At 37.7% G+C, this 23990-nt stretch overlaps 1 protein-coding gene across 8 annotated transcripts in view; it reads right to left on the bottom strand.

Annotated features, from left to right (window-relative positions):
- MROH9 (maestro heat like repeat family member 9) overlaps positions 1 to 23990 on the bottom strand; it is a 98970-nt gene that overhangs the window by 21446 nt on the left and 53534 nt on the right. For 7 of the 8 annotated variants that reach the window (XM_077901643.1, XM_077901648.1, XM_077901649.1 and 4 more), the window contains 8 exons: positions 23188 to 23323; positions 14621 to 14742; positions 11236 to 11385; positions 8272 to 8426; positions 6016 to 6181; positions 4723 to 4865; positions 3556 to 3693; positions 1709 to 1829 (listed from right to left, as the gene is read on the bottom strand). In XM_077901643.1, the coding sequence (XP_077757769.1) occupies positions 1709 to 1829; positions 3556 to 3693; positions 4723 to 4865; positions 6016 to 6181; positions 8272 to 8426; positions 11236 to 11385; positions 14621 to 14742; positions 23188 to 23323 (1131 nt within the window). The remainder of the gene's footprint in view (positions 1 to 1708; positions 1830 to 3555; positions 3694 to 4722; positions 4866 to 6015; positions 6182 to 8271; positions 8427 to 11235; positions 11386 to 14620; positions 14743 to 23187; positions 23324 to 23990) is intronic. The other variant, XM_077901644.1, reaches the window with a different exon arrangement.

Here is a 23990-nt window from a genome sequence, read left to right as displayed (position 1 = left end):
TCTCAAACTGAAAGCTCATCAATAGTGGCAAGAGTGCAGTGGGGAGAGTGCTCTTGTGAACTGAATAGGGAGTGCTGGTTGGCTCTACCTTTCAGAAATCAGTCTGGCAATAAAAATCCTTAACCTTGAGAATATTTATGCTCTTTAGTTATTATTTCAGATTCTTGGAATCTATTAGAGCATTAGACTGTATTATCTACGTGTGGATAGTGTGATATTTCCCTATTAGAGGGAAATAATCTAAAATACTAAAAGAAAGAAGATTTAGGCACAAAGATGTAACTCTACTATTACTTATATCAGTAGAAAACTAGAAAAAACACATCTAAATACATGGCATAAGCATCAATAGTACTATGTTGACTATTGCTGGCTAACAAGACTAAACTAAGGTAAAATACATAGGTTGTGTGCTTAGAACATCTAAAGACCAAGTGAGGGGATCCCTGGGTGGCTCAGCGGTTTGGTGCCTGCCTTTCGCCAGGGAGCGATCCTGGAGTCCCAGGATGGAGTCCCGTGTCGGGCTCCAGGCATGGAGCCTACTTCTCCCTCTGCCTGTGTCTCTGCCTCTCTCTCTCTCTCTGTCTATCATGAATAAATAAGTAAAATCTTTAAAAAAAATATATTAAAAAAAAAAAAGGCCAAGTGACCTTATGGAGAACTGAGCCATTGAGGATTGCCCAGATGCTCCACTTAGAGAAAGTAGTGGAACAAGGTGGTCATTGCTCAGTTCTTAGAAAGACAGGTATGCCACTCTTCAAGAGCAGGAAGCACTACATTCATGTTAAGAGAGGCAATTAGGGTTCATTAAACATCATCTGTCACAGTAATAATGCCTATGTAAATCTTATGTCCTTTGTAAATTCTTTTGAATGTATCATTTTATGGGAGCAATTATGTATGTCATATTAAGACCTGTTTAATGTTTGTATATAGTTAAAGGACAATATAATGAAAAAATAGTGCATGACATAATAAAAATAATGAGAGATTCAAATGGATTAGGCAGGGTTGGAAACATTAGTGATTTGCTAGTGCAGATATTGGTTAAACTAAGTTATGTATTTTTCTGAAAACTCTAGAAGTAAGTAGTGTAGTGAATGGGTCAGTCTTTTATAGTTTATTAGCTGTTTCACTGACTACGATGTTTCAAATTATGCCAAATTTTTTAGAATATTTGGCATGGCATTTTAGATTGATACTTTATGATATATTACCTCTATGGAAACATTCATATTTGACTCAGAGAATTTCAACTTATAAAACTTTCTACATTCCTTATGTAAGGAAAAGGACTTCCTCAATTTGCTTGGCTCTAGTATAGCATTCTAATACATGGTGTAATATTCATATAAACATTACTGTAGTTCTATATCTTAATTTTACTCCATTATTTGGACCATTCCTTTTTCTTCCCCTAGTCTGATATATATCATTCAGATCCCAGATGTTACCTATTATCTTTAAGTAAACTTTAGGTACACTTGGAGTATTCCTTGATTTATTTTAACAAGCATGCAGATATATATGAACTGGTATTAAATAATTAGTGTTTGTGCAAATCCACATCCAGGACATGACAAAAGTTATTTTTAATTTTCTCAACTCTTGATAATATTAAGAGAGGGAGATAAATGATTGGAGGGTGGACTTAAGTTTGGATAAGGAATGAGAACCTGGTTGTTTTCAGTCTTCCAATAAAACTCACTTCAGTGAAGAATATTACTATGATGACACTGTCTTCTGACCGTCTAGGACCTTCCACTGAGAGCTTGTAGAGATAATGCAAGGTCTCTGGAAACTGTGGGAAGTTATAGTCACTGAGAGTTCTGTAAAGGAGAATAAGGCACTGTATTAGCAAAGAAGATAAAAGATCTTCCTGCATTAGCAGCTGCTAATGGTCGTAAAGAGAGAATCATTATCCTCATATTTTGTACCACCCAGATAAATAGATATTTTCTAATATTCCCTAATTCAAGGTAAACTGTTGCCCCATTCTGATTCTATTCAGACTCCAGACTCTATTATATAGACTTGGATCACTGATTATATCTCTTTCCTTAATATCACTCCTCTCTCCTATCTTTCCTTTCCTGTGCTCCACAACAGAATGCCTTGTAATACCATAAGCTCCTGCCTGACCAAGGAGAGAAAATAAATAGTGCAAAATAAATATCTTGGCAATCCAAGATGGCTGCATAGATCACCATCATGGTTTTAGACCAAGTCTTTCCTTTGAATGATATAATGGAAAAGAGGGTTTGGGACTATCCTATGTTACTCAGGAGAATTAATGAGTTCTGATTCCTAAGCCACTCTGGGCAATGGCCAGTCTCACAGTTGTCCTGACATGCTGGCCTGGATCAGATGCCTAGTGGCAGGACTGGAAAAGCTGATGTGACAGATTTCATTTTAAGACTCTAGGTTGGTATTTTAAACCAATGCTTCTCAGATTTTAATGTGTGTACAAATTACCCAGGGATCTTGCTAAAGTACAGATTCTGATTCAGTGGGACTGGAGTGGGCCATGAGATTCTATTTGCCTTCTATTTTTACCTTCTAGATGATGTTGTTACTGCTGGTCTGAGGACCACATTTTAAGTAAGAAGATCCAAAGGTACTAAGGATATTTGACTCTTAACTAGTGGCCATTTGTGGGGTGCAGATGTACCATACTTTTATAAAATAAGATGTTCCTGAAATCTGTGTGCGAGTTAGTTGCCACTTGAAATGCATGAGGGGCCCAGAGATCATATAGACTGTACTTCCTGCATTGGTCATAACTTCAAATGGCCTATTATGTTAAGTCTGTGTATCTCGATTCTTCATCAGAAAATCTAATCCCAGGCAGCCCGGGTGGCTCAGCGGTTTAGGGCTGCCTTCAGCCCAGGGCGTGATCCTGGAGACCTGGGATCGGGTCCCATGTCAGGCTCCCTGTGTGGAGCCTGCTTCTCCCTCTGCCTGTTTCTCTCCCTCTCTCTCTCTCTCTCTCTGTGTGTCTCTCATGAATAAATAAATAAAATCTTTAAAAAAAAAAAAAAAGAAAATCTAATCCCTATAATCAGAAACTTGCCATTTGGTAAGGAGTTAACTAGAAAAACAAACAAATCTTTTCTACTACAAGAAAAATAAAAGTTCTCTTTCAATATACTTTTCAAATTTATTTGTCTCATTGCAAACAGATTTTTACTGAACCTCTTTAAAGCGGGAACACATCTATAACTGTCTGATACCTACAAAGCAGGAATAAGCTAACAGCAGAGGAAAGAAAAAGCAGATTTACCTCTAGTTCTCCATATTTGAAAGAGAAACCTGTTCTTTGGAGGGAGGAAAATTGGGCATCTGTATCAAGTAGGAGGACAAAGAAAGAGAAAACTATCCCAGTAAGTAATAAATCCCTAAAATAAGGGAAGAACTAGAAATCAAATGGCAATTCAGATCATTAGAAGAGAGAGGGAAGTTGGCGTGGATATTGACTGTGTTCACACATGGCTCAAGAAAATTGGAGAAGGTGAGACAGAGACAGTGAACCCCATGCAGAGCCCCTCTTCTTACTTGGCAACAAGATAAACCCTGTGATGGTGAGACAGCACTTGGGAAAACTGGTTCCAGCAGTTCTTTTTCTTTAGAGCCATATCCACCTTTTGCAGTCCAGAACAATTCAGCAGAACTCTCAGGGCATCCCGTGCATAGCTAAGGCCCCAAAGAAGAGCAGAGTCACACTTGACAGTGGCCTTTATGTCACTAAGTACGTGAGACCTGCCTTTTCATTTCATCTTGGGCAGGATGCTGGTTTTGGGGAAGGGAATGTTTCAAAGGAAAACAACTTTCAGTGCTCTTCATCTTCCCTGGTCAACAATACATAGGATTTAGGGTTCAACTGAAATGGTACCGTGTAAAACCTAAGATTAATCATTGATCAGCTTATTAGTTTATGAGCATAAAGCTTATTAAAAGATGTTAAATGATGTGATAATTTGCTAAAAGTGCCTGCTGCTTTTCTTTTTTTGGACGCTTTAAATAAATAGATATATTCTCATCTGTGTGGGATGATTTGATGTGTGTCTACTTGAAAGACAGAGAATGGATTAAATATCTTAATGGTATGGATTGTGCTTTGGAGTTCTGCTCGGCTTAGAAGTCCACCCCTGATGAAGGCAAATAGCAGGCAGTGGGTCCAGATTTCTCTGGAGGACAGCAAAGCTAACTATACTGTTTTGGGTGAAAGGAGAGAGCTGAATCTTGCCTTATGTGGACAGAATGACTGTGTGCCATCTTAAGCCCACAGATTACATCATCAACCACAAAACAACTTTGAAGTTCCCAGAGGACATTTGTAAACATTATTTTAATCTCTCACATACAATTACCCAGAGAAATCACTGTCAGACAGTAGGTGGCAGAGCTAGCATGTGTCTGGCTTTGGATCTAATGCTCCGGCCAGCTCTCTCTCCCCTTAGTAGCCTCCCTCTGGCAAGAATAAACCATGTTCTGTGGGAGTGGTTCTTTGTACACTCTGCACACACTCAGGGAAGGTCCTAGCTAACTTATTGCTACTTAGGGGTTCTAAAGGCCTTTCACCCTTCAGAGGAAAGATAACTGTAATAAACGAATGCATTGCATATAATTATAAAGAGTTCCACATGAAGCCAAGGGACTAGAAATAGTTGACAGCTAGAAGCTTATTTCTTATTGAAATTAAAATAACTGATATGATCTCACAACAGCCTGTCCTTAATCATCAGTCTCAGGTCACTGCTGTAGAAGAGTTGAAGCATGAGAGCCATCAAGAGCTGGGGGAAAAACTCGGCCACCGCTCTCTTGTAAGAACTAATAGGCAGCAATGTGCACAGAGCCTGGGATGCCTATAAGAGAAGGAAAAAGAAGTCAATAAAGGAGCCACCTGTCTCTAAACCCTGTCAGCCTTAGTGAAATGGGGAAGGAGGAACTGCAACCCCTTTGCAATTCCTCCTGGAAGGAAGCCTCTAGTGTGAATGTGTATTCATTCATTCTGTAACCGTGACTAAGTCCATTTTGAACCAGGAACAGTGCCCAGTATTCTATGGCAATAAGCTCCCAAAGCACCATCAACAACTCTTGGCTGCCAAACCAGTGGGAAGCCAGCTGGTTCTAAAGGACAGTATATATCCCAATGTCCCCTTCATATGTGGCCATGAAGAATAGTCCTACCACTAACCCAGGTCCTCCCTATGCTTGAACAATTCAGGCCAGTGAGATATTTAAGAGGAGGCAGGCTAGACCACTAACAATCATTTGGTCCACTGACCACTTCAATACCCACCCACCACATCAGAGAAACACATCCGACCACCTCACATTTGTGGAACACTACCCATTTTCTTCCTATTATATCTCTGTAAGACTAGAATTTACTTCCAGAAGCAGTGATTTTAGTCCTCAGGAAATATGAAATGGTGGGCACAAATGACATTAGGCCTTCACATGCCTATGAAAGTCTGTAAGGTCCATCTGGTGGCTACTCTCTGACACCATCTCTGAACTTCCATCCTTGTTCCGTTCTCTTCTTTTGGTTTCCTTGTAGTCGCTGATGTAGCAGGCAAGTTCCCATCATTGCAGAGCTTTTGTCCTTCTCTCTGTCTGGAACTCTCTTGCCCAGATATTTGCAAGGACCACTCCTTTATTCTCTGACTGGATGTTGCCTCAGCAGAAAGGCCTTCCTTGACCAACTTTTCTAAATCCTCCCTGCCACTTCCTTTTCTCCACATCACTTTATGTCACTCCTCAGCTTTATATCATCTGACACATGACACATTTTTTGTTTGTTTGTTTATTGTGTCTTTTACCAGAATGTAAGCTTTCTGATCAGGGTATGGCATATAGTAGGCACTCAATAAGTATGAATGAATGAAAGCAATAAGAATGAATGGATGAAAGCAGAACAGTGTCAAGAAATATGACTGATTCTGTGGGTAGATAGGGGTTTTCATGATCAGAAAAACACCAGGACAGAGAAACACTCATGGTATTACTTACCGCTACAGGCATCATATTAGTAGTATCTAGGGAGAAACGTCTTCTTTCCATTAGGCTGTCCTGCATTTCTCCAGGCTTTCCTTTCAGTATCAACAAGATTGTCTTCAGCACATGAGGGGCCATCCTTGACTCAGAGCCTGCTGCCTGCCACATCAGTAGCAAAGTGCTGCAAACACAGCCCCCGCACCCCCCCCCCACACACACACATAGTGAGAATCAGGTTATTAATTTCCTACTTATACTGTGTTGTGAATTGGGAAAAGTCTTGATTTTACATGTTTATGTAGCACAGAAATTGCAGACAAGTCTAAACCAAACTGATATGCTCATTTCCAAATAATCCCATTAATCTCTTGTCCTTGAAAACAGAGGAAGAATTTAGATGAGATCTTACAGAAAATACAGTCTGCAAGTCTGCAAGTTCATTTCTTAGCACATTTAAATATCTATCCAGGTCACTGTCAAGAATGGGTAAGTTTTCTCCATTCCAAGCTCTGATCTTCCCACCTTGTGACCTTGTTCACCAAGGAATAATAAAATATTTAAAAACTGGTATAGAAATACAGATTAATATATAAATACATATATCAACTTAAAAAACCAAATAGGTAGAAATACTAAGCAAAAAATTATATAAATTTAAAAATTAGAAAATTAATTTAAATTGAACTCAGAGGAGTGGTCCCTTTTGTGAACTGTCACACATTTAATTAGTGACACTGATGTTACTAGAATCCTGGCTTCTCAACCTCCAGTCCCCTAGCTCCTTTCTGGCCACTGTTTGGGACTTTTTTTTTTTTTTTTTGTGCTCATCTTAAAAACTGCTAGACACCTTTGTGTGGGTAAATTCCCGATACCTTATTAATCTGTGCTGGGTTCTGAGCCCTATTTTATAGTGTCTCTGCATTTAGGTTCCTAAGGGAGGCCTGGTCCTCTGGGACACAGACATACCAGGTCTTCAGAACCCATTACCCCACTGCTCCTGCCTTTTCGGCTCAACTTTAGAACTATGCTTAGAACCACATGGACATCAAGTCTCATATACCCTGTCTCATTCCTTTACCTCTTGATCATACCTGTTAGCTGATCAGACAGTCTCTCTGTTTCTCTGATTTAGCTCAACTGCAAATCCTAGTCTTTTAGTCTACCTCAAACCTCACCTACTATTGCAGAGGATCTGCTGATGACTATTTTAATTTAACTCTAATTGTGCTTGCTTTCTATACCTCCTCATTTCATATTGTTTATATTGAATTCACTGGCAACTTTAATCCATGGGCCATTCTCTCTCAAAAAAATGCTTGAAGGCTGGTAATATTTTACATACAATGGGTGCTTAATTCCTGAATGAGAAAACACTGAGTCTTATAAAGATTTTTAATTTTGGAATTTTCTGAGTAGTAAAATGCTTTGTATTTGTGAGCCTCCCAAATTAATATAAGCTTTCAGTTGGAAAAAAAGGTCAGTCACATAATTGGTTTAACATTTTATGGGTTTTGATATGCCTTTACAGATGTTAACTTATATAATTGCTTTATAGATAAAGAATTTTTCTCATCTCACAGACAAACTGAGGACCAAGGTGTTTAGAAATTTGTGTGGCTGAGAAGGAATTCAGATCCATTTGTTTTCAAAGCCTGAATCTTTTTCTTAATGTAATTTCCTGCCTTTTATACTGTTAATAGTAGAGAAGTATTACCTTCCTTCTCAAGGTACAAATGATAGAAATGAAGTGCTGTCATTTACTACCCTCTTCTAATGTGAGTTAGGCTCATACTGTCCCTTAAGCTCACATTGGTATTCTTTTCTCCTTAGTATTTTCTGTGATCCTGGATCATGAATTTCAGATAAATAGCTAAGGAACAGCTACTTCTAATGTTTCATTATTTTGTTGGTGGATAGAAATACCTTACATCTGTTTTTTATAAATGAGAAAAAAGCACTATAAATTTTATCACTTATGGCAAAAAATCCATCATTACTTTGAGGAGAGGCTTGTTCCTATGGAATATGCAGTAGAACACAATTTAAAGTATCACATAAATAATAGTGACCATGATCATTTGTCAGTGGTGTTTACTCTGTGTAGGTGTTGTATGAGAATATAAATAAAATGCATGATGTTATTTAAACTTTATGATCATCCTATGTTGTACAAAAATAGACATCCTTTTTCAGAAAAAAAGAAGTGACCCTAACTCTGTCCAGCTCTGTCATATTCTGGAGACCCTTGTGGAAGGTGTAAGGGTGTCTTACTTGTCTGCTGGGATTGGGTAATCCATAAGTTGAAAGATAACCTTCTTCGGTGAAGAACGTATCAACAAGGTGATGACCCGCAACAAAGTATGCCTCATGACATGAGAAGAATGTTCACACAATTGCTTATAAATAGCATCCACAATCTTAGACACCTGGAAAAATAATTTCAGAGTCTTTTGTTCCATGGCCACCTCTAAACCAAGGATTTCTTGGATCTAAGAATTCAGCCCTCCTCAGAATGGCCAAGGCAGCAATTAACACACAAATAAGCACTAGAGGAAAGCATATTTATATGTATGACTACACAATGTAAAATATTTGTTTTGATGAGAAGTAAGCCTATGCATTTATTGATATTGGGAAAATACCCAGTTTTTTAAAAAAAATTATTTGGGGAAGGTAGACTTCATTATATAAGACATAAAAGCTCGGTATAGAGAACATGTATAATTCAAATCCTTTAAGAAGGAAGTCAAAATTATGGAGCAGAATAACAATGGAATTTCAAAAAACCTTTCTGAAAATTAAAGAAGACTTGAATCTACATATGGAATGGTTAAACTATGTGTTGGAAGAATGGTCCATAATGGTAAACACTGGGTCACATACTCTTGCAAATTCTAGTCATAGGCCCTATGTCAGTTTTATTTTTTCCCCTTTATATTCATTCTTGAACAAGGAGATTACTAGCCAGACCTGAAATTTGTCTCAAATTAGTGGCTATATATTTAACATTCATCTAACCAGATAACTTAACTATTTTGAAAATATTCCTCAGAGCTCATAAATTGAAATGTTGGTTGATATAATTTACATTCAATTGCAATTGTCTCATATACAGTTAGTTATCTAGACCAACCCCCAACTCCAAGCAAAAAAAATAAAATAAAATAACTGAAGTGTTAAGAGTGCAGGACATTCCTTGTGCTGCATATGCTCCAAGGTGAACACAAAATTGTGGACATTAAACATTGTTCTTCTCCATTGACTTTTTAACTATGGGTTTAGAGCTCTTTCTTCTTATCCTCTTTTCTTTTCCATGCAGCATGTCCCAAAACAAGCCAACTATGTTACTGTACACTCAAGTACAGCAATTATGATCTGCTTTAATTCCTAAAAGAAGACTTGCTGTGTTAGATTTATTTAGAGATTATAAGCCCATATACTATATATGCAATTTAGGTTTTTTTTTCAGGGATAATTTTAACCATGAACAATTTTCCATTATAACTGATTTTATTTTATTAAAAAATATCTTATTTATTTAGTTTTAGAGAGAGAGAGAGTGATGTGAGCAGGAGGAGGAACAGTGGGGGAAGGAAGGAGGGGCAGGAATCTCAAACAGACTCCACACTGAGTGAGAAGCTCTGTGTGGCTGGATCTCACAGATTCCAGATCACGACCTGAGCCAAAACCAAGAGTGGACCCTTAACCAATTGAGCCACTCAGGCACCCCCCTTTTATACATGATTTTAGAATCCAATCCAGTTTAAGACAAGAATCCACTGTATTCAGTACTTCAGTTGTTTGTGGGAGCTGAGGTGGAGTAAAAGTTGCTGAATTTCCATCTTCATTCAGTTGCTTTCTCTGTATTCAATAATTTTACTGTGCAGAGGCTAGTTTTACACATCTAGCTTTCTGTCAGGCTTCTCTTCCTCTCTACAGCCTTCATCCAGCCTCTCTTTCTCAATAGATGAGAGAACTTGAATTGGTCAAGAAATAGACTGTTGCCTTCCAGCTTCTCCCTGGGTCGTGCTTGCCTTTGGGAATCCTCCCATCTGTAGCCTCATTGGGAGGTCTATAGAAAGCTTTACTTCCTCTTTCCTGCTCTGTGAATTTGAGTATAAGCTCTTATTTTATTTTCAATTACATAACACTGTGTGTCAGGACTGGGATCTGGGAGTTCAGCCCAACCCCATCAGGGCTGGTTTCATGAGCATGTGATCTCTACATTTGCACAGGGTTCTGCACTCAGAAGGTTCAAAGCTTTGCTGTCGCCATCTTCAAATTTTTATCTTTGAGCTTGTGTTTGGTAAGTGAAGCCCAATGGGACAATGGAGCATGTATATGAGCAGGCATCAGCTGTAATTCCTGTGTGTAGCCCCATTCACATGCAGCACTCATTAAGTGCACATGGAAGTGCACAGAATTCCAGTGGACCCATGAGCATAGGAGTCAGAGGGACTTCAAAGTGAGTATAAGATAAGCATTTATTGAACCCTCAACCATCTAAGTGGAAAATGATGACTCATCGATAAACTGAGGATAGAAGGTGTTAATAGAATGTGTGAATGACAAGAAGTAAAATAAAAACAATTTAGTTTTGTGTAGTGTTTCTGTTCTTTTGGTAAGAAGAAAAACATATTCCTGTGTGAGCTATGAAATGTAAGTTGCATTATTTTGTTGAATTAAATGCTCATATTTATATGTATAACTTAGAAAGACATTAAATAGAAAATAAAAATGCTGTGACAAATTGAAAGAGACTGTAGAGGAAAAGGAAATATCTTTCATATGTTTGTATATTTAATGGCACTTTTTCCCTATGTTTTGAACAGGAAGCCCTATATTCATTTGCACTTGGCCCCACAAATTATGTAGCCAGCACTACAGCAAGCTGAGGGTCCTTGAAAACTTCCCTTAGTCATTACACAAAAGATTTCAATTATAACTATACTAGTTTACTGTCACTAATGTATTCTTTAAAAAAAAAAAAAACAGTTGCAAATGTATCAAGGTACTATGATTTGGTATGATTGGTAGGTCGTAGTTCATGACATAATTTTCTAAACTTTTCTGCATGCTTGAAATATTTCACAAAAAAGCGCCTCATTTGATTAAAGTAACATAATGAACAATAGCAAGAAATAAAAAAGAAAAGAAATAGGCCTATAACAAAGGCAACAGGAACACTTTAGAGAATAAAATCTGTGTTCCCTTGCTCATTGTCAAGTATCTTACCATGGTGACCTTATGGGCATGATATTCCAGAGTCATTTTCAGCATGGTTGACGCCTCGAATGCAGTTGCACAATTGGATGAAGAGAGTCTCATCAGGAGACTCCACACAAAGTCAGTCAGCAAGGATGGCTTTAGGGTTTGTCCTACATACTGAAACCAAAAGGGGAGAACCATGACTTCAGGCCTTACCTACAACAACATGAGAAAGACAACTAAATTCAACCATCCTGGAGGAAGCTCCAGGGCCAGGTAGGACCACAAGATTTTTATGGGCCTTAGGCATATTTGCTGTTATGGCCCTCTTCCTCCATTCAAAAATGTTAAATATCACATTTTACCACTGTATTGTTACTGAGATGGCTATAATTCAAGTAGAATTACATCTACTTTTTTCTTCTGATTTTTAAGGCAGTTAGAACATTTTTATCTGAATAAGTCAGCTTTGGGGCCAGGCTAGGAAACAAATGAAGAATCATGGTATTACAATTAAAAGAACCTTGTTAAAAAATATAAATAAATAAACTAAATAAATAAATAAACACATAAATAAATAAATAAATAAATAAATAAATAAATAAATGGAACCTTGTAATATTGATTTTACACCAATTCAGCTGTTTGAATAAAATAAAAAAAGAAAAGAGGAATACCCATAGACCATAAAATATGAACAAAATTGCATGATTATGGATCTCTCAGTTAATAGAGATGAATGAGTAACATTCTTTCCTTTAATATACATGAATATATATGTATACATTACATTTATATTATAAACACATACAGACTCATACACATAAGTCATTTCCCCAAGTACAGAAGGTACTCAATCTTGCCAATGAAAGCTTATCTACATCTTTATTAAAAGGATAGAGCAAAAAAATAAAAAATAAAAAATAAAAGGATAGAGCATAGCTCCTTTTGGTCAATAGTGCAGGTCTGAGTGAGAATGGGTGGCCACCAGGCTCCTTCCTATTGGGCAGGGGGGTAAAAGGTGGTATTCTTGGAATGCTATGGAAGAAAGCTAAAGGAAAGTCACTAGGGGCTTGATGAGGTGGATTGAGTATCACAAATAGCTTGCCTTTCTTTAAGGAAGACAGATTTAATTATATGATATGTTGAATTTAAAAAAACATTGAAATGGGGGAATATTCTATTTAACTATTTGTTTATTTAATAAAATTACTTTAATGTCTATTTAAAAGTTGTAGAAGAAGCAATTTCTAGTGAAAATTAGAACTACTGTTAGAAGTTTCTGTCATGTGAAGGTACAGGTATGACAGTAGACTACATCAAATGACAGGGATTGCCTATAAAATGTGATCTATGGGCAACTCTTTGGAAATATACCAATCCCATGGGACCAGCTAGCTTCTTTAGCAAGCACCCACACTTCCCTTTGTTTCTTGCTTGTTTTTTTCATTATTACATATTCTTGATGCTACTCATTGTAGTGGCTGCATGATATAGTATTAACTTGATATTCCACAATTAATCATCTATTTTTCTGTGTTTTACACACAGTTTTTTTAAAAAAATAAATCATACATCTGGGAAGAGTCTCTTCTCATAAAAACATATATTATTTTGAGTTTTTTCCTTTCTATAAATTTCCATGAGTGAGATTAGTAGTTTATTTGGTATAAACACTTTTTTTTGGTTTAGTCTGTGATACTTTTTTTTTTTCAGTTTTGTTTATTTATTCATGAGAGACACATAGAAACAGAGACATAGGCAGAGGGAGAAGCAGACTTGCTGCGGGGAGTCTGATGTGGGACTGGATCTCAGGATCTGGGGATCACAACCTGAGACAAAGGTGGATGTTCAACCACCGAGCCACCCAGGCATCCCTAGTCTGTGATACTTTTATGACCTTCTGTGGCTTCTTTAGGAGACAATGTCCTTTCTTATAACTGGTCACTATATAAAAGAACAGTCTCTTAATCTGTAAATTGCTTTTTTAAAAAAAAAATTCCATCTTTTCATTTCATGGTGTTTTGTTTCTAGCCCTCTTGGCTAAAAACCTTGATGCTTATCCTCCTATTTGTATCCTTTGGACTTTGTCTTTGACTATGGTCTTCTTGGTTCTTACAAGATTCTTACTACAATCTTGTATCCTCAACCCACCTATTCCAATTTACCTCTGAAAATCCCAATTTCAGGGTTTTCCAGCTATTGGTCTTGCAAACAGGGCCAAGACTGGCCTGCTTTGGTCTCACAAGTGGCAACTAAATAGCAGGTCATGAATGCAAGGACCCAGGGCCCCCTCCTCAAGTCCCAGGATTTCCAAATCCAAAGGACATTAAACTCAGAAAAGGCAGAACACCAACTTGAAATTGGTGGTAGCTAGCCTCATGAACCATTTGGAAGGGGCTCTAAGGCACTGGAGTGGAGGATGGAAGGATGTAGAACAATTTTCTAGTATACCTAGATGGATGCTTGTTTTTTCTATGTAAATGGACAATTTCATAGTCAACCAGGCTCGTTATTTTTGAGGGGAGATGGGTAAGAAAAAATGCTTGATTTTGGAAAAATGCACTATCATGTAGACGTGTATTTAAGACACCTGCAGTATTTTTGACCATATAATGTCAGATGTATCACTTCTACATCTTCTCAGCCTCCCATAATTCTATCTCAGCCATGGGAGGAGAAGACACTGCTTTATGTTTGTAATTTTAGGAGGAACCATAAGACTCTCCCATGCTAGCCTGAAGGGCTTCCCAGCAGCTCTGCTGAGCTATTGGCTTAATACGTGTGGCTAGAAGGCCACTTGTTGGGACAGCCCAACCTAGGCTGCAGAGCTGGGTGATCTTTCAAGCATATGGATACTTTGAAGAAAGTGAGAGAGTATACAGAACCTCATGGTATTCCCCAGGGTTGGATCAATGTAAAAACTATTTACTTGCTACTGAGATTTATCATTTTAACTTAAATTCTTTTTAATTTAATGGGTTTTTAAAAACAAAATCTAAAGCAGATTATTTTGATGTTTGCTGAGTAAATTATAATACTATTGAAAAGCCTGTTAATTGGTGACTTTATTAAGTTTGCTACATAACCAGAAGTTTCCCTTCTTTAGTGGATATTTATTAATCAAACAAAAAGAAGTATAAAACTAGAAAACACTTCTATCATTTGCATTCTGTAAGGATTCCATAAAATAATATAAATTGCAATATTCAGGAATAACAGGCATTATTCTTATTCATAGAGGTGAAAATCAAGAAGCCAAATACTCTACATATTACTTACTCTGTGCTTCACTGAACTTTACAAACATGGAAAAAATTTATTAAAAATATAGACTGATGAAATAAGTTGCCACTAAAAGTAATAATACACATGAAATAAAAGCCATAGGATAAAGTAGGGGGCAAGTTACCTGGGTAATTTTAGTTTTGTCTTGTTGCAAGTCCATTAGTAGGAATTCCGTATCAGAGGGAACAGGTAGGAGGCCATGATTTCCAGAATTACACATTGTAGATTTAATTTCTTCAATATCTGCTTATTAAGAAAAAGAGTTTAAGGTTCTTATTTGATCATTAGTTCCTTCTATGACATTGCTATTTCCAATTTCTCCTTCCTACCCAATTCTGGAGATCTAAAGTGTTCTGAACATTTAACTCTCTGTTAATAGTTTAATCACATCGAATAAAGTGTTTAAATGAGGCCTCTGTGGAATACAAATGAAAGACATAGATAATTTTAACATGTTGAGCATGTATTGAATACATGTAGTCCATCAAATGCATCACTGAGTGACTGGGAAGGCTGTCATTACATTGGAGTGTTTATTGGTAGAAGAATAGACTTGGAGGTATTTTGCAAAGAGTTGAAGTTATATATCAGGAAAGCCAGAAGCTCTCAATGAAAACTTCAGGGGCATATGTCTTTAATTCCGGAGAAGGTGAATTTCAATAATTTCATTTGTTTGTTAACAGCTCTGTAGAGATTTGACAGTTTATTTAAAATGTACAATTTGGTAAGTTTTTATATATGTATATACCAATGAAAACATTACTGCAATAAAAAATAAATAAATAAAAAATAAGAAAGCCCAATCATGTTCATTCCCTTCTTCACACCTGCTCCCTTCTACCCACCCCTGATCTAAAGGCAACCACAGATCTGCTTTCTGTTATCAGCTTTGTCAAGTTTGTATTTCCTATTTTATTTTTTTTTAATTTCCTATTTTCTAATTTTATATAAGTGGATTCATATAGCATGTACTCCTCTGTTGTTTGGCATTTTTCCCTCAGCAGAATTATTTTGTGATTCACCCAAGTTGTATGTATCAACAGTTCATTCCTGTTTTACTGATGAATACTATTCCATTGCATGTATATACCATCATCTGCTAATCCATCTGCCTACTGATAGACATTTGGGTTGTTTCCAGTTTTTGGCTTTTCCAAATAAAAGTGCTGTCAACATGTGTGTACAAGTCTTGGTGCGAATATCTGCTTTCATTTCTCTTAGGTAAATCCTAAGTTATGGAATGACTGGATCATTTGATAGATGTGTGTTTATCTTTTTAGGATACTGCCAAATTATTCTCCAAAACTGTGTCATTTCACATTCCCTTTAACAATGTGTGAGAGTTCTGGTTGCTTCACATCTTTAATAATATATGGTATGGTTGGCGTTCCAATTTTAGACATTTTAATGGGTATATAGTGGGGTTTCATTGCAGTTTTTAAGTTAAATGCCTTTTATGACCAAATATTGAACATCTTTTGGTGTGCATCCTTGCCATCTGTGCTTCTTTGGTGAAATGATTCAAATAGTTCAAATTTAATATATTTTTAAATTTGTTGTCTTTTTTCTTACTTAGTATTCACTTTTAAATTCTGGATACAGGCCTTTTATCAGATAAGTAACTTGCAAAAATCTTCTACCAGTGTGTGGCTTATCTATTCTCTTAACAGTGTCTTTCAAAGAGCAGAAATACTTAATTTTTCATTTTTAAAATTTATAGGGCAGGCTTTTGGTGGTGTGTTTAAGAAATCTTTGGGGCACTTGAGTGGCTCAGTCAGTTAAGCATCTCACTCTTGATTTGGGCTCAGGTCATGACCTCAAGCCCTGAGATAGGCTCCATACTCAGTATGGATTCTCTCCCTCTCCTTCTGCCTCTCTCCCTTGCTGCCCTCTCCCCTGGGGGAAAAAAAAAGCGTGAACAAAAGAAAGAAAGGAAGAAAAGAAGAAAGGAAGAAATAAAGGAAAAAGAAAAAAAAACTTTGGCTAACTCAAGGTACAAGGACTTCTAGTTACATAGTTTTAGATTTTATGTTTAGTCTTATGGGTCCATTTTGAATTAGCTTTTGCATTATGTATCAGATACAGGTCAAATTCTTTTCTTCTGCATATATATATAACCAATTTTTCCAGGACCATTTACTGATATTTACTCTTTCTTCACTGAACTTCCTTTGAACTTTTATCGAAAACCATTTGACCATATATATGTGGATCTATTTATAAATTTTTGTACCTGTGTTCTTGAGGAATATTGGCCTGTAGTTTTTTTGTTTTTTGTGTTTCTTATAATGTCTTTATGTGCTTTTGGTATCAGAATGTTGCTAGCCTCACTGAATGGGCAAGTATTCCCTCATTCTTTAATTTCTGGAAGAATTTGTATAGGGTTGGTATAGTTTCTTTAAGTGTTTGCTAGATCATTTCAGTCTGGAGTTTTCTTTATGGGTATTATATTTTCATTTTTGCTCAAAATGCTTTCAATTTCCATTTTTATGTCTTTTTTTTTTTTTTGATTCATGGGCTTTTTAGAAGTGGATTACCTAGTTTCCAAATATTTTGAATTTTCCAGATATCTTTCTGGGTTTTATTTCTAATTTAATTCCATTTTGGGCAGAGAATATATTTTGTATGATTGAAGGAATTTGCTTTCTTAAGACTTGATTTATGGCTTAAATATGCTCTATGTTGGTAAATTTTGTTTTCTCTTGAGAATGTTCATTTTTCCATTATTAGTGGAGTATTCTATAAATGTTAGATCAAGTTGGTTCAAGTCTATATCTTTAATAATTTTCTGTGTTATAAATTATTGAGAGAGGGTTACTGAATTCTCTGACTGTAATTCCAGATCTTCTTCAGTTCTATCCATTTTTGTTTAATGTATTTTGATTTTTAATTTGTACACATTTCTGTTTTTATGGACATATGTGTTTAGAATTGTTATGTCTTATTAATTAACTGATCCTTTTATCATTATGAAATGACCCTCTTTTTCATTTATATTATGTTATTTTTTGCCTTAAACAGGTGATTATCATTTTAAAAGATTTAAATAATGATAAAAGAATTATAGTTTATACCTACATAGTTGTACTCCGTTACTCTTCATTCTTTTATGTAGATCTAGATTTTCACCTGGGAATTTTTTTGTTGAAGTATTTATTTTATTTTATTTATTTATTTATTTTTTTAATAATAAATTTATTTTTTATTGATGTTCAATTTGCCGAAGTACAGAATAACACCCAGTGCTCATCCCGTCAAGTGCCCACCTCACTGCCCAGTCACCACCACCCCCGCCCTCCTCCCCTTCCACCACCCCTAGTTCATTTCCCAGAGTTAGGAGTCTTTACCTTCTGTCTCCCTTTCTGATATTTCCCACACATTTCTTCTCCCTTCCCTTCTATTCCCTTTCACTATTATTTATATTCCCCAAATGAATGAGAACATATAATGTTTGTCCTTCTCTGACTGACTTACTTCACTCAGCATAATACCCTCCAGTTCCATCCACGTTGAAGCAAATGGTGGGTATTTGTCATTTCTAATAGCTGAGTAATATTCCATTGTATACATAAACCACATCTTCTTTATCCACTCATCTTTCGATGGACACCGAGGCTCCTTCCACAGCTTGGCTATTGTGGCCATTGCTGCTAGAAACATCGGAGTGCAGGTGTCCCAGGGTTTCACTGCATCTGTATCTTTGGGGTAAATCCCCACAGTGCAATTGCTGGGTCGTAGGGCAGGTCTATTTTTAACTCTTTGAGGAACCTCCACACAGTTTTCCAGAGTGGCTGCACCAGTTCACATTCCCACCAACAGTGTAAGAGGGTTCCCCTTTCTCCACATCCTCTCCAACATTTGTGGTTTCCTGCCTTGTTAATTTTCCCCATTCTCACTGGTGTGAGGTGGTATCTCATTGTGGTTTTGATTTATATTTCCCTGATGGCAAGTGATGCAGAGCATTTTCTCAAGTGCATGTTGGCCATGTCTATGTCTTCCTCTGTGAGATTTCTCTTCATGTCTTTTGCCCATTTCATGATTGGATTGTTTGTTTCTTTGGTGTTGAGTTTAATAAGTTCTTTATAGATCTTGGAAACTAGCCCTTTATCTGATATGTCATTTGCAAATATCTTCTCCCATTCTGTAGGTTGTCTTTGAGTTTTGTTGACTGTATCCTTTGCTGTGCAAAAGCTTCTTATCTTGAAGAAGTCCCAATAGTTCACTTTGCTAGATTGAAGTCACCAAGTATAAATGTATTATTATCTAAGTATTTCTTCACTTTGGTTAATAATTGATTTATATATTTGGCAGCTCCCACATTCGGAGCATATATATTAAGGATTGTTAAGTCCTCTTGTTGGATAGATCCTTTATGTATGATATAGTGTCCCTCTTCATCTCTCACTACAGTCTTCAGGGTAAATTTTAGTTTATCTGATATAAGAATGGCTACCCCTGCTTTCTTTTGGGGACCATTTGAATGGTAAATGGTTCTCCAACCTTTTATTTTCAGGCTATAGGTGTCCTTCTGTCTCAAATGAGTCTCTTGTAGACAGCAAATAGATGGGTCCTGCTTTTTTATCCAGTCTGACACCCTGCGCCTTTTGATGGGTCATTAAGCCCAGTCACATTCAGAGTTACTATTGAAAGATATGAGTTTAGTGTCATCATGATATCTATTCAGTCCTTGTTTTTGTGGATTGTTCCACCGAACTTCTTCTTAAAGAGTCCCCCTTAAAATTTCTTGCAGAGCTGGTTTGGAGGTCACATATTCTTTCAGTTCCTGCCTGTCTTGGAAGCTCTTTATCTCTCCTTCCATTTTGAATGAGAGCCTTGCTGGATAAAGTATTCTCGGTTGCATGTTCTTCTCCTTTAGGACCCTGAATATATCCTGCCAGCCCTTTCTGGCCTGCCAGGTCTCTGTGGAGAGGTCTGCTGTTACCCTAATACTCCTCCCCATAAAAGTCAGGGATTTCTTGTCTCTTGCTGCTTTAAGGATCTTTTCATTATCTTTGGAATTTGCAAGCTTCACTATTAAATGTCGAGGTGTTGAACAGTTTTTATTGATTTTAGGGGGGATCTCTCTATTTCCTGGATCTGAATGTCTGTTTCCCTTCCGAGATTAGGAAAGTTTTCAGCTAGGATTTGTTCAAATACATATTCTGGCCCTCTGGCCCTTTTGGCGCCCTCGGGAACCCCAATTAAACATAGGTTTTTCTTCCTCAGGCTGTCGTTTATTTCCCTTAATCTATCTTCGTGGTCTTTTGTTTGTCTCTTTTTTCCTCAGTTTCTCTTTTTGCCATCAACTTGTCTTCTATGTCACTCACTCGTTCTTCCACCTCGTTAACCCTCATTGTTAGGACTTCTAGTTTGGATTGCATCTCATTCAATTGATTTTTAATTTCTGCCTGATTAGCTCTAAATTCTGCAGTCATGAAGTCTCTTGAGTCCTTTATGCTTTTTTCTAGAGCCACCAGTAGCTGTATAATAGTGCCTCTGAATTGGCTTTCTGACATTGAATTGTAATCCAGATTTTGTAACTCTGTGGGAGAGAGGACTGTTTCTGATTCTTTCTTTTGAGGTGAGGTTTTCCTTCTAGTCATTTTGCTCAGTGCAGAGTGGCCAAAAGCGAGTTGTATTGGGAAAAGGAGAAAAAGAGAGGAGAGAAAGAAGGAAAGAAAAGAGAAAGAGAAAAAAGAAGAAAGGAAGAAAAAAAAAGAAGAAAAAGAGAAAGAAAAGGAAAGGAAAAAAAAGGTTGGGGGAAGGAAACAATCAAAAAGCAAAACAAACTGAAACAAAACAAAACAAAACAACAACAAAAAAAAACCACAAGGGAGTATCTTCTGATTCTGTGTACTTTAAGTCCCTTGGCTTCCCCTGGAACTGGTCCGTCTAGCTGGTCTTCTGGGGGAGGGGCCTGTTGTGCTATTTTTCAGGTGTGAGCAGTTGGGGGAGCTGCTCTGCCCCTGCCTGGTGCAGGGCTCAGTGGGGGTTGTTTACCCCATGAGGCCTCAGGAGGAACAACTGCAGTGGCTGCGGCAGCTCTGGAGCCCTGGAGTCAGCCCCCGCAGTAACTCCAGAGCTCTCCGTCTGCAGGGCCTGGAGGCTCCAGGCAGGGCCGCTGATCTGCTCAGCTCCGGGCAGGAGCGTCCTCGCTGTCCTGGGCCCTCCCGGCCTCTGCCTGTCCCGGGGGGAGGCCGGATCCTGGGTTGTGTCCCGGCGCCCTGTGCTCCGGGGCCTGCGCTGTTGGATTCGTGCTCCCGGCCCGCAGCCCCCTCCGCGGAGCCGCCCCCGAGCCCCTCCGAGCTGCTCCGGGTCCCGCCGGGCGCGCTGCAGCCCTTAGGGAGCTCGGCGCACTCTCCTGGGCGCGCAGTTGCTGTTACTGTCCCGGGGAGCCCGAGGGCATCCCCTCCCTTCTGGGTCCTGCTCCAACTCCCTGCGAGCCCCTTTCCACCCGGGAAGGTCGGTGCAGCTCCTGCGTCTCCGGGACGGGGCTCTCCTGTCCTGGGGACACTCGCCCCGGCCTCAGCCCGGCTCCTGGCGGGGCCCCTCCCCCTTGGAGGCCTTTTGTTTCTTTATTTCTTTTTCCCCGACTTCCTACCTTGATAGAAGCGCGAACTCTTCTCACTGTAGCGTTCCAGCTGGTCTCTCTTTAAATCTCAGGCCGAATTCATAGATTTTCAGGATAATTTGAAGGTTTTCTAGGTAATTTGGTGGGGACAGGTGATTTGGAGACCCTACTCTTTCCCCCATCTTGCCCCTCCCCCCCAAAGTATTTATTTTAATATTTCTCATAGTGCAGATCTGCTGGTGAATTCTAGCAGCTCTTGTATATCTAAACATGTCTTTATTTCACTTTTGTTTTTAAAAGAATTTTTGCTGGCTAAAGAATTCCAGACAGATTTTTTTTTCTTTCAGTACATTGGGAGGCTGCTCCATTGCCTATGGCTTTTATTGTTTCTGATGAGAAATTTACTTTGTTCCTCTGGATGAAATGTGTCTTTTTTTTTCCTCTGGCTCTCTTAAAATTATACAGTTGATGTCTGCTGGAGTGCTCTTCATTTCAGATATTGTAGTTTTCATCTCCAGAGGTTCAATTGAAGTCTTTTAGAAAATTTTCCTTTTTTTAAAAGATTTTATGTATTTATTCATGAGAGACACAGAGAGAGAGAGAGAGAGAGAGGCAGAGACACAGGCAGAGGGAGAAGCAGGCTCCATGCAGGGAGCCTGACGTGAGACTTGATCCCGGGTCTCCAGGATCACGTCCTGGGCCGAAGGCGGTGCTAAACCACTGAGCCACCCAGGGATCCCACAGAAATTTTTTTATATCTTTACTTAACATGCTCATCTTTTTCTCTGAATCCTTAAGTAATTGGAATATATTACAATAATTGTTTTTATTGTCTCTGTCTACTAATTCTATCATCTGGATTATTTCTGTGTCAGTTTTGATTCATGTTTCTCCTCATTATGGCTTGTAATCTGCTTCTTTTGCATACCTAGTAATTTTTACTGGAAGTCTGACACTGTGAATTTTAACTTGTTGAGTGCAGGAATTTTTGTATTCCTGGGAGTAGTCAGTAGTGAGCTTTAGTCTGATGAGCATTTAAAGTATTTGGAGATCACTTGATCTTTTTAGATCTTGTTTTTAAGCTTCGTTAAGTGGTACTAAGACAATTTCATCTAGAGATAATTTTTTCCTTCCAATGAAACAAAACCCTTTGAGTACTCTACCTCATTACTTATCAATTATGAAGTTTTAAATTCTGACTAATAGTCATAGGTACTATTCCCAACCTTTATGAGTTTGTTGGGTTTTTCTCTCTAATCAGTCCCCCCAGCCTCAGATAGTTTCCTCACAAGCATGCTCTGATCACTTCACACCTGAATGGTTAAGAGGAACCCTCTGCAGATCTCTGCAGTTCTCTGTGCACTCATCTCTGGTATTCAGACCTGTAAACCCTAGCTATCTTGACCTCTCTGAATTCCTAATTCTGTATATTTAACTTGGTGAGACCACTAGGTAAGAGCCTAAAAACTTTAGGTGGTAAGCTCAGGCAATTGTAATCCCCATCTCATTTATTCATTTGTTCCCATCTCTCAGGAATCATTGTCCTTTGTTATCTGATGTTCAATGCCTTGAGAACAAATATATGTATTTATATTTATATATTTAATAGTTAGGTATTATGAGAGGATAGATATTTTCTCTGTTTAACTTATTTGGAAATAGTTTGGTACCTTCAGGACTTGCTTTTATGCCTCGTTAGACTGGCCAGAGCAGTATTTATTTTAGTGTTGGGCTAATTTTTCCCAACCATGGAAGCAAGAATCTGAGTATTCTATTTGATGTCCATTAGAGGGGAAAAACATGCCTCTTTTTAGAAAGTCCTTTCTTCTTAGTAGCCTTTCTTCTTTTATTTCTTCCCCACAGCATTCTTGTCCCTACCATTAACATCCAACACTAATCTAAGTCAAGTGCCTTATAGATCTTTAAGAACCACTTCTACCACTACTGGCATATTTTGATAATTCTAAAAAGATTACAAAATACATTTTAAAAAGTGGAACTATAGATCTTGGGGAAGGATTTAGAAATCTACAGACATAGAGCCTTCTTGAGACCCACAAATAGAATAATTAGGGACAGATTCTTAGTATCTATTAGAGGAGATGGTAAATCATTCTTACCATTCTGACACTTTGCAATCCAGAGTAGGTAACACATCCCCAAGGATGCTTGATGTGTGATTAAGGGATCAGTATGGAAACACAGAAGAGACATTTCTGCTGCCAGGACACCCAAACATGGAGCATCAATACTTGCCTAGTGGGAAAACAAAGGAGAAAAATGCATTTGTTATGCATAGTCAACATTAAATGTCTGCATCCGATCCTCTAGTATATATCAGGTTAGGATTAGAGGATGAGTTTCAGAATTTACAAAATCTATATTCAAATTTGTTACTGAGCCTCAGTTTCCTCATCTATGAAATGTGGATAACAAATGCTACTTTATAATAGGTATTGTGGAGACTATTTATGACAAAAAAAAAAGTTCTTAGCAAAGTGCTTCGAAATAATAGCAAATCAAGAAATGCTAGTTTCTACTCCATTAATCAAGTAGTAATTTTCAGGTAGCAAATTCCAAGGATATTGAGGCAGGGGATGGATACCCAAAAACTTCCATGCTTTTTTCTTTATATATGATACACTTCAGATGACTTTGTAAACCACTGGAGAAATGTTAACTTTTCCTCCTGGAATTGTTCTGATTCTTCCCAGAGAAATTCATTTTTTAAAACTCAGAGCATTTACTTCTGATGTCAAAGCTACTATTACAACATTTGTGTATTTCCTCCTACAATTTCCTTGACACACAGGCTGCTCAGATATTTAGATTTTCATCTTGATTCAGTTGTCAGGAAGAAAAGAGAGATGGAAGAGACATTCTGCTTTTGTGAAGGTTTGAGTACCATTACCATTTTTTTTAA

Source organism: Canis aureus, chromosome 6 (assembly GCF_053574225.1).
Source record: "Canis aureus isolate CA01 chromosome 6, VMU_Caureus_v.1.0, whole genome shotgun sequence".
NCBI lineage: Eukaryota > Metazoa > Chordata > Mammalia > Carnivora > Canidae > Canis > Canis aureus.
This window is presented reverse-complemented; position numbering and strand designations above follow the sequence as displayed.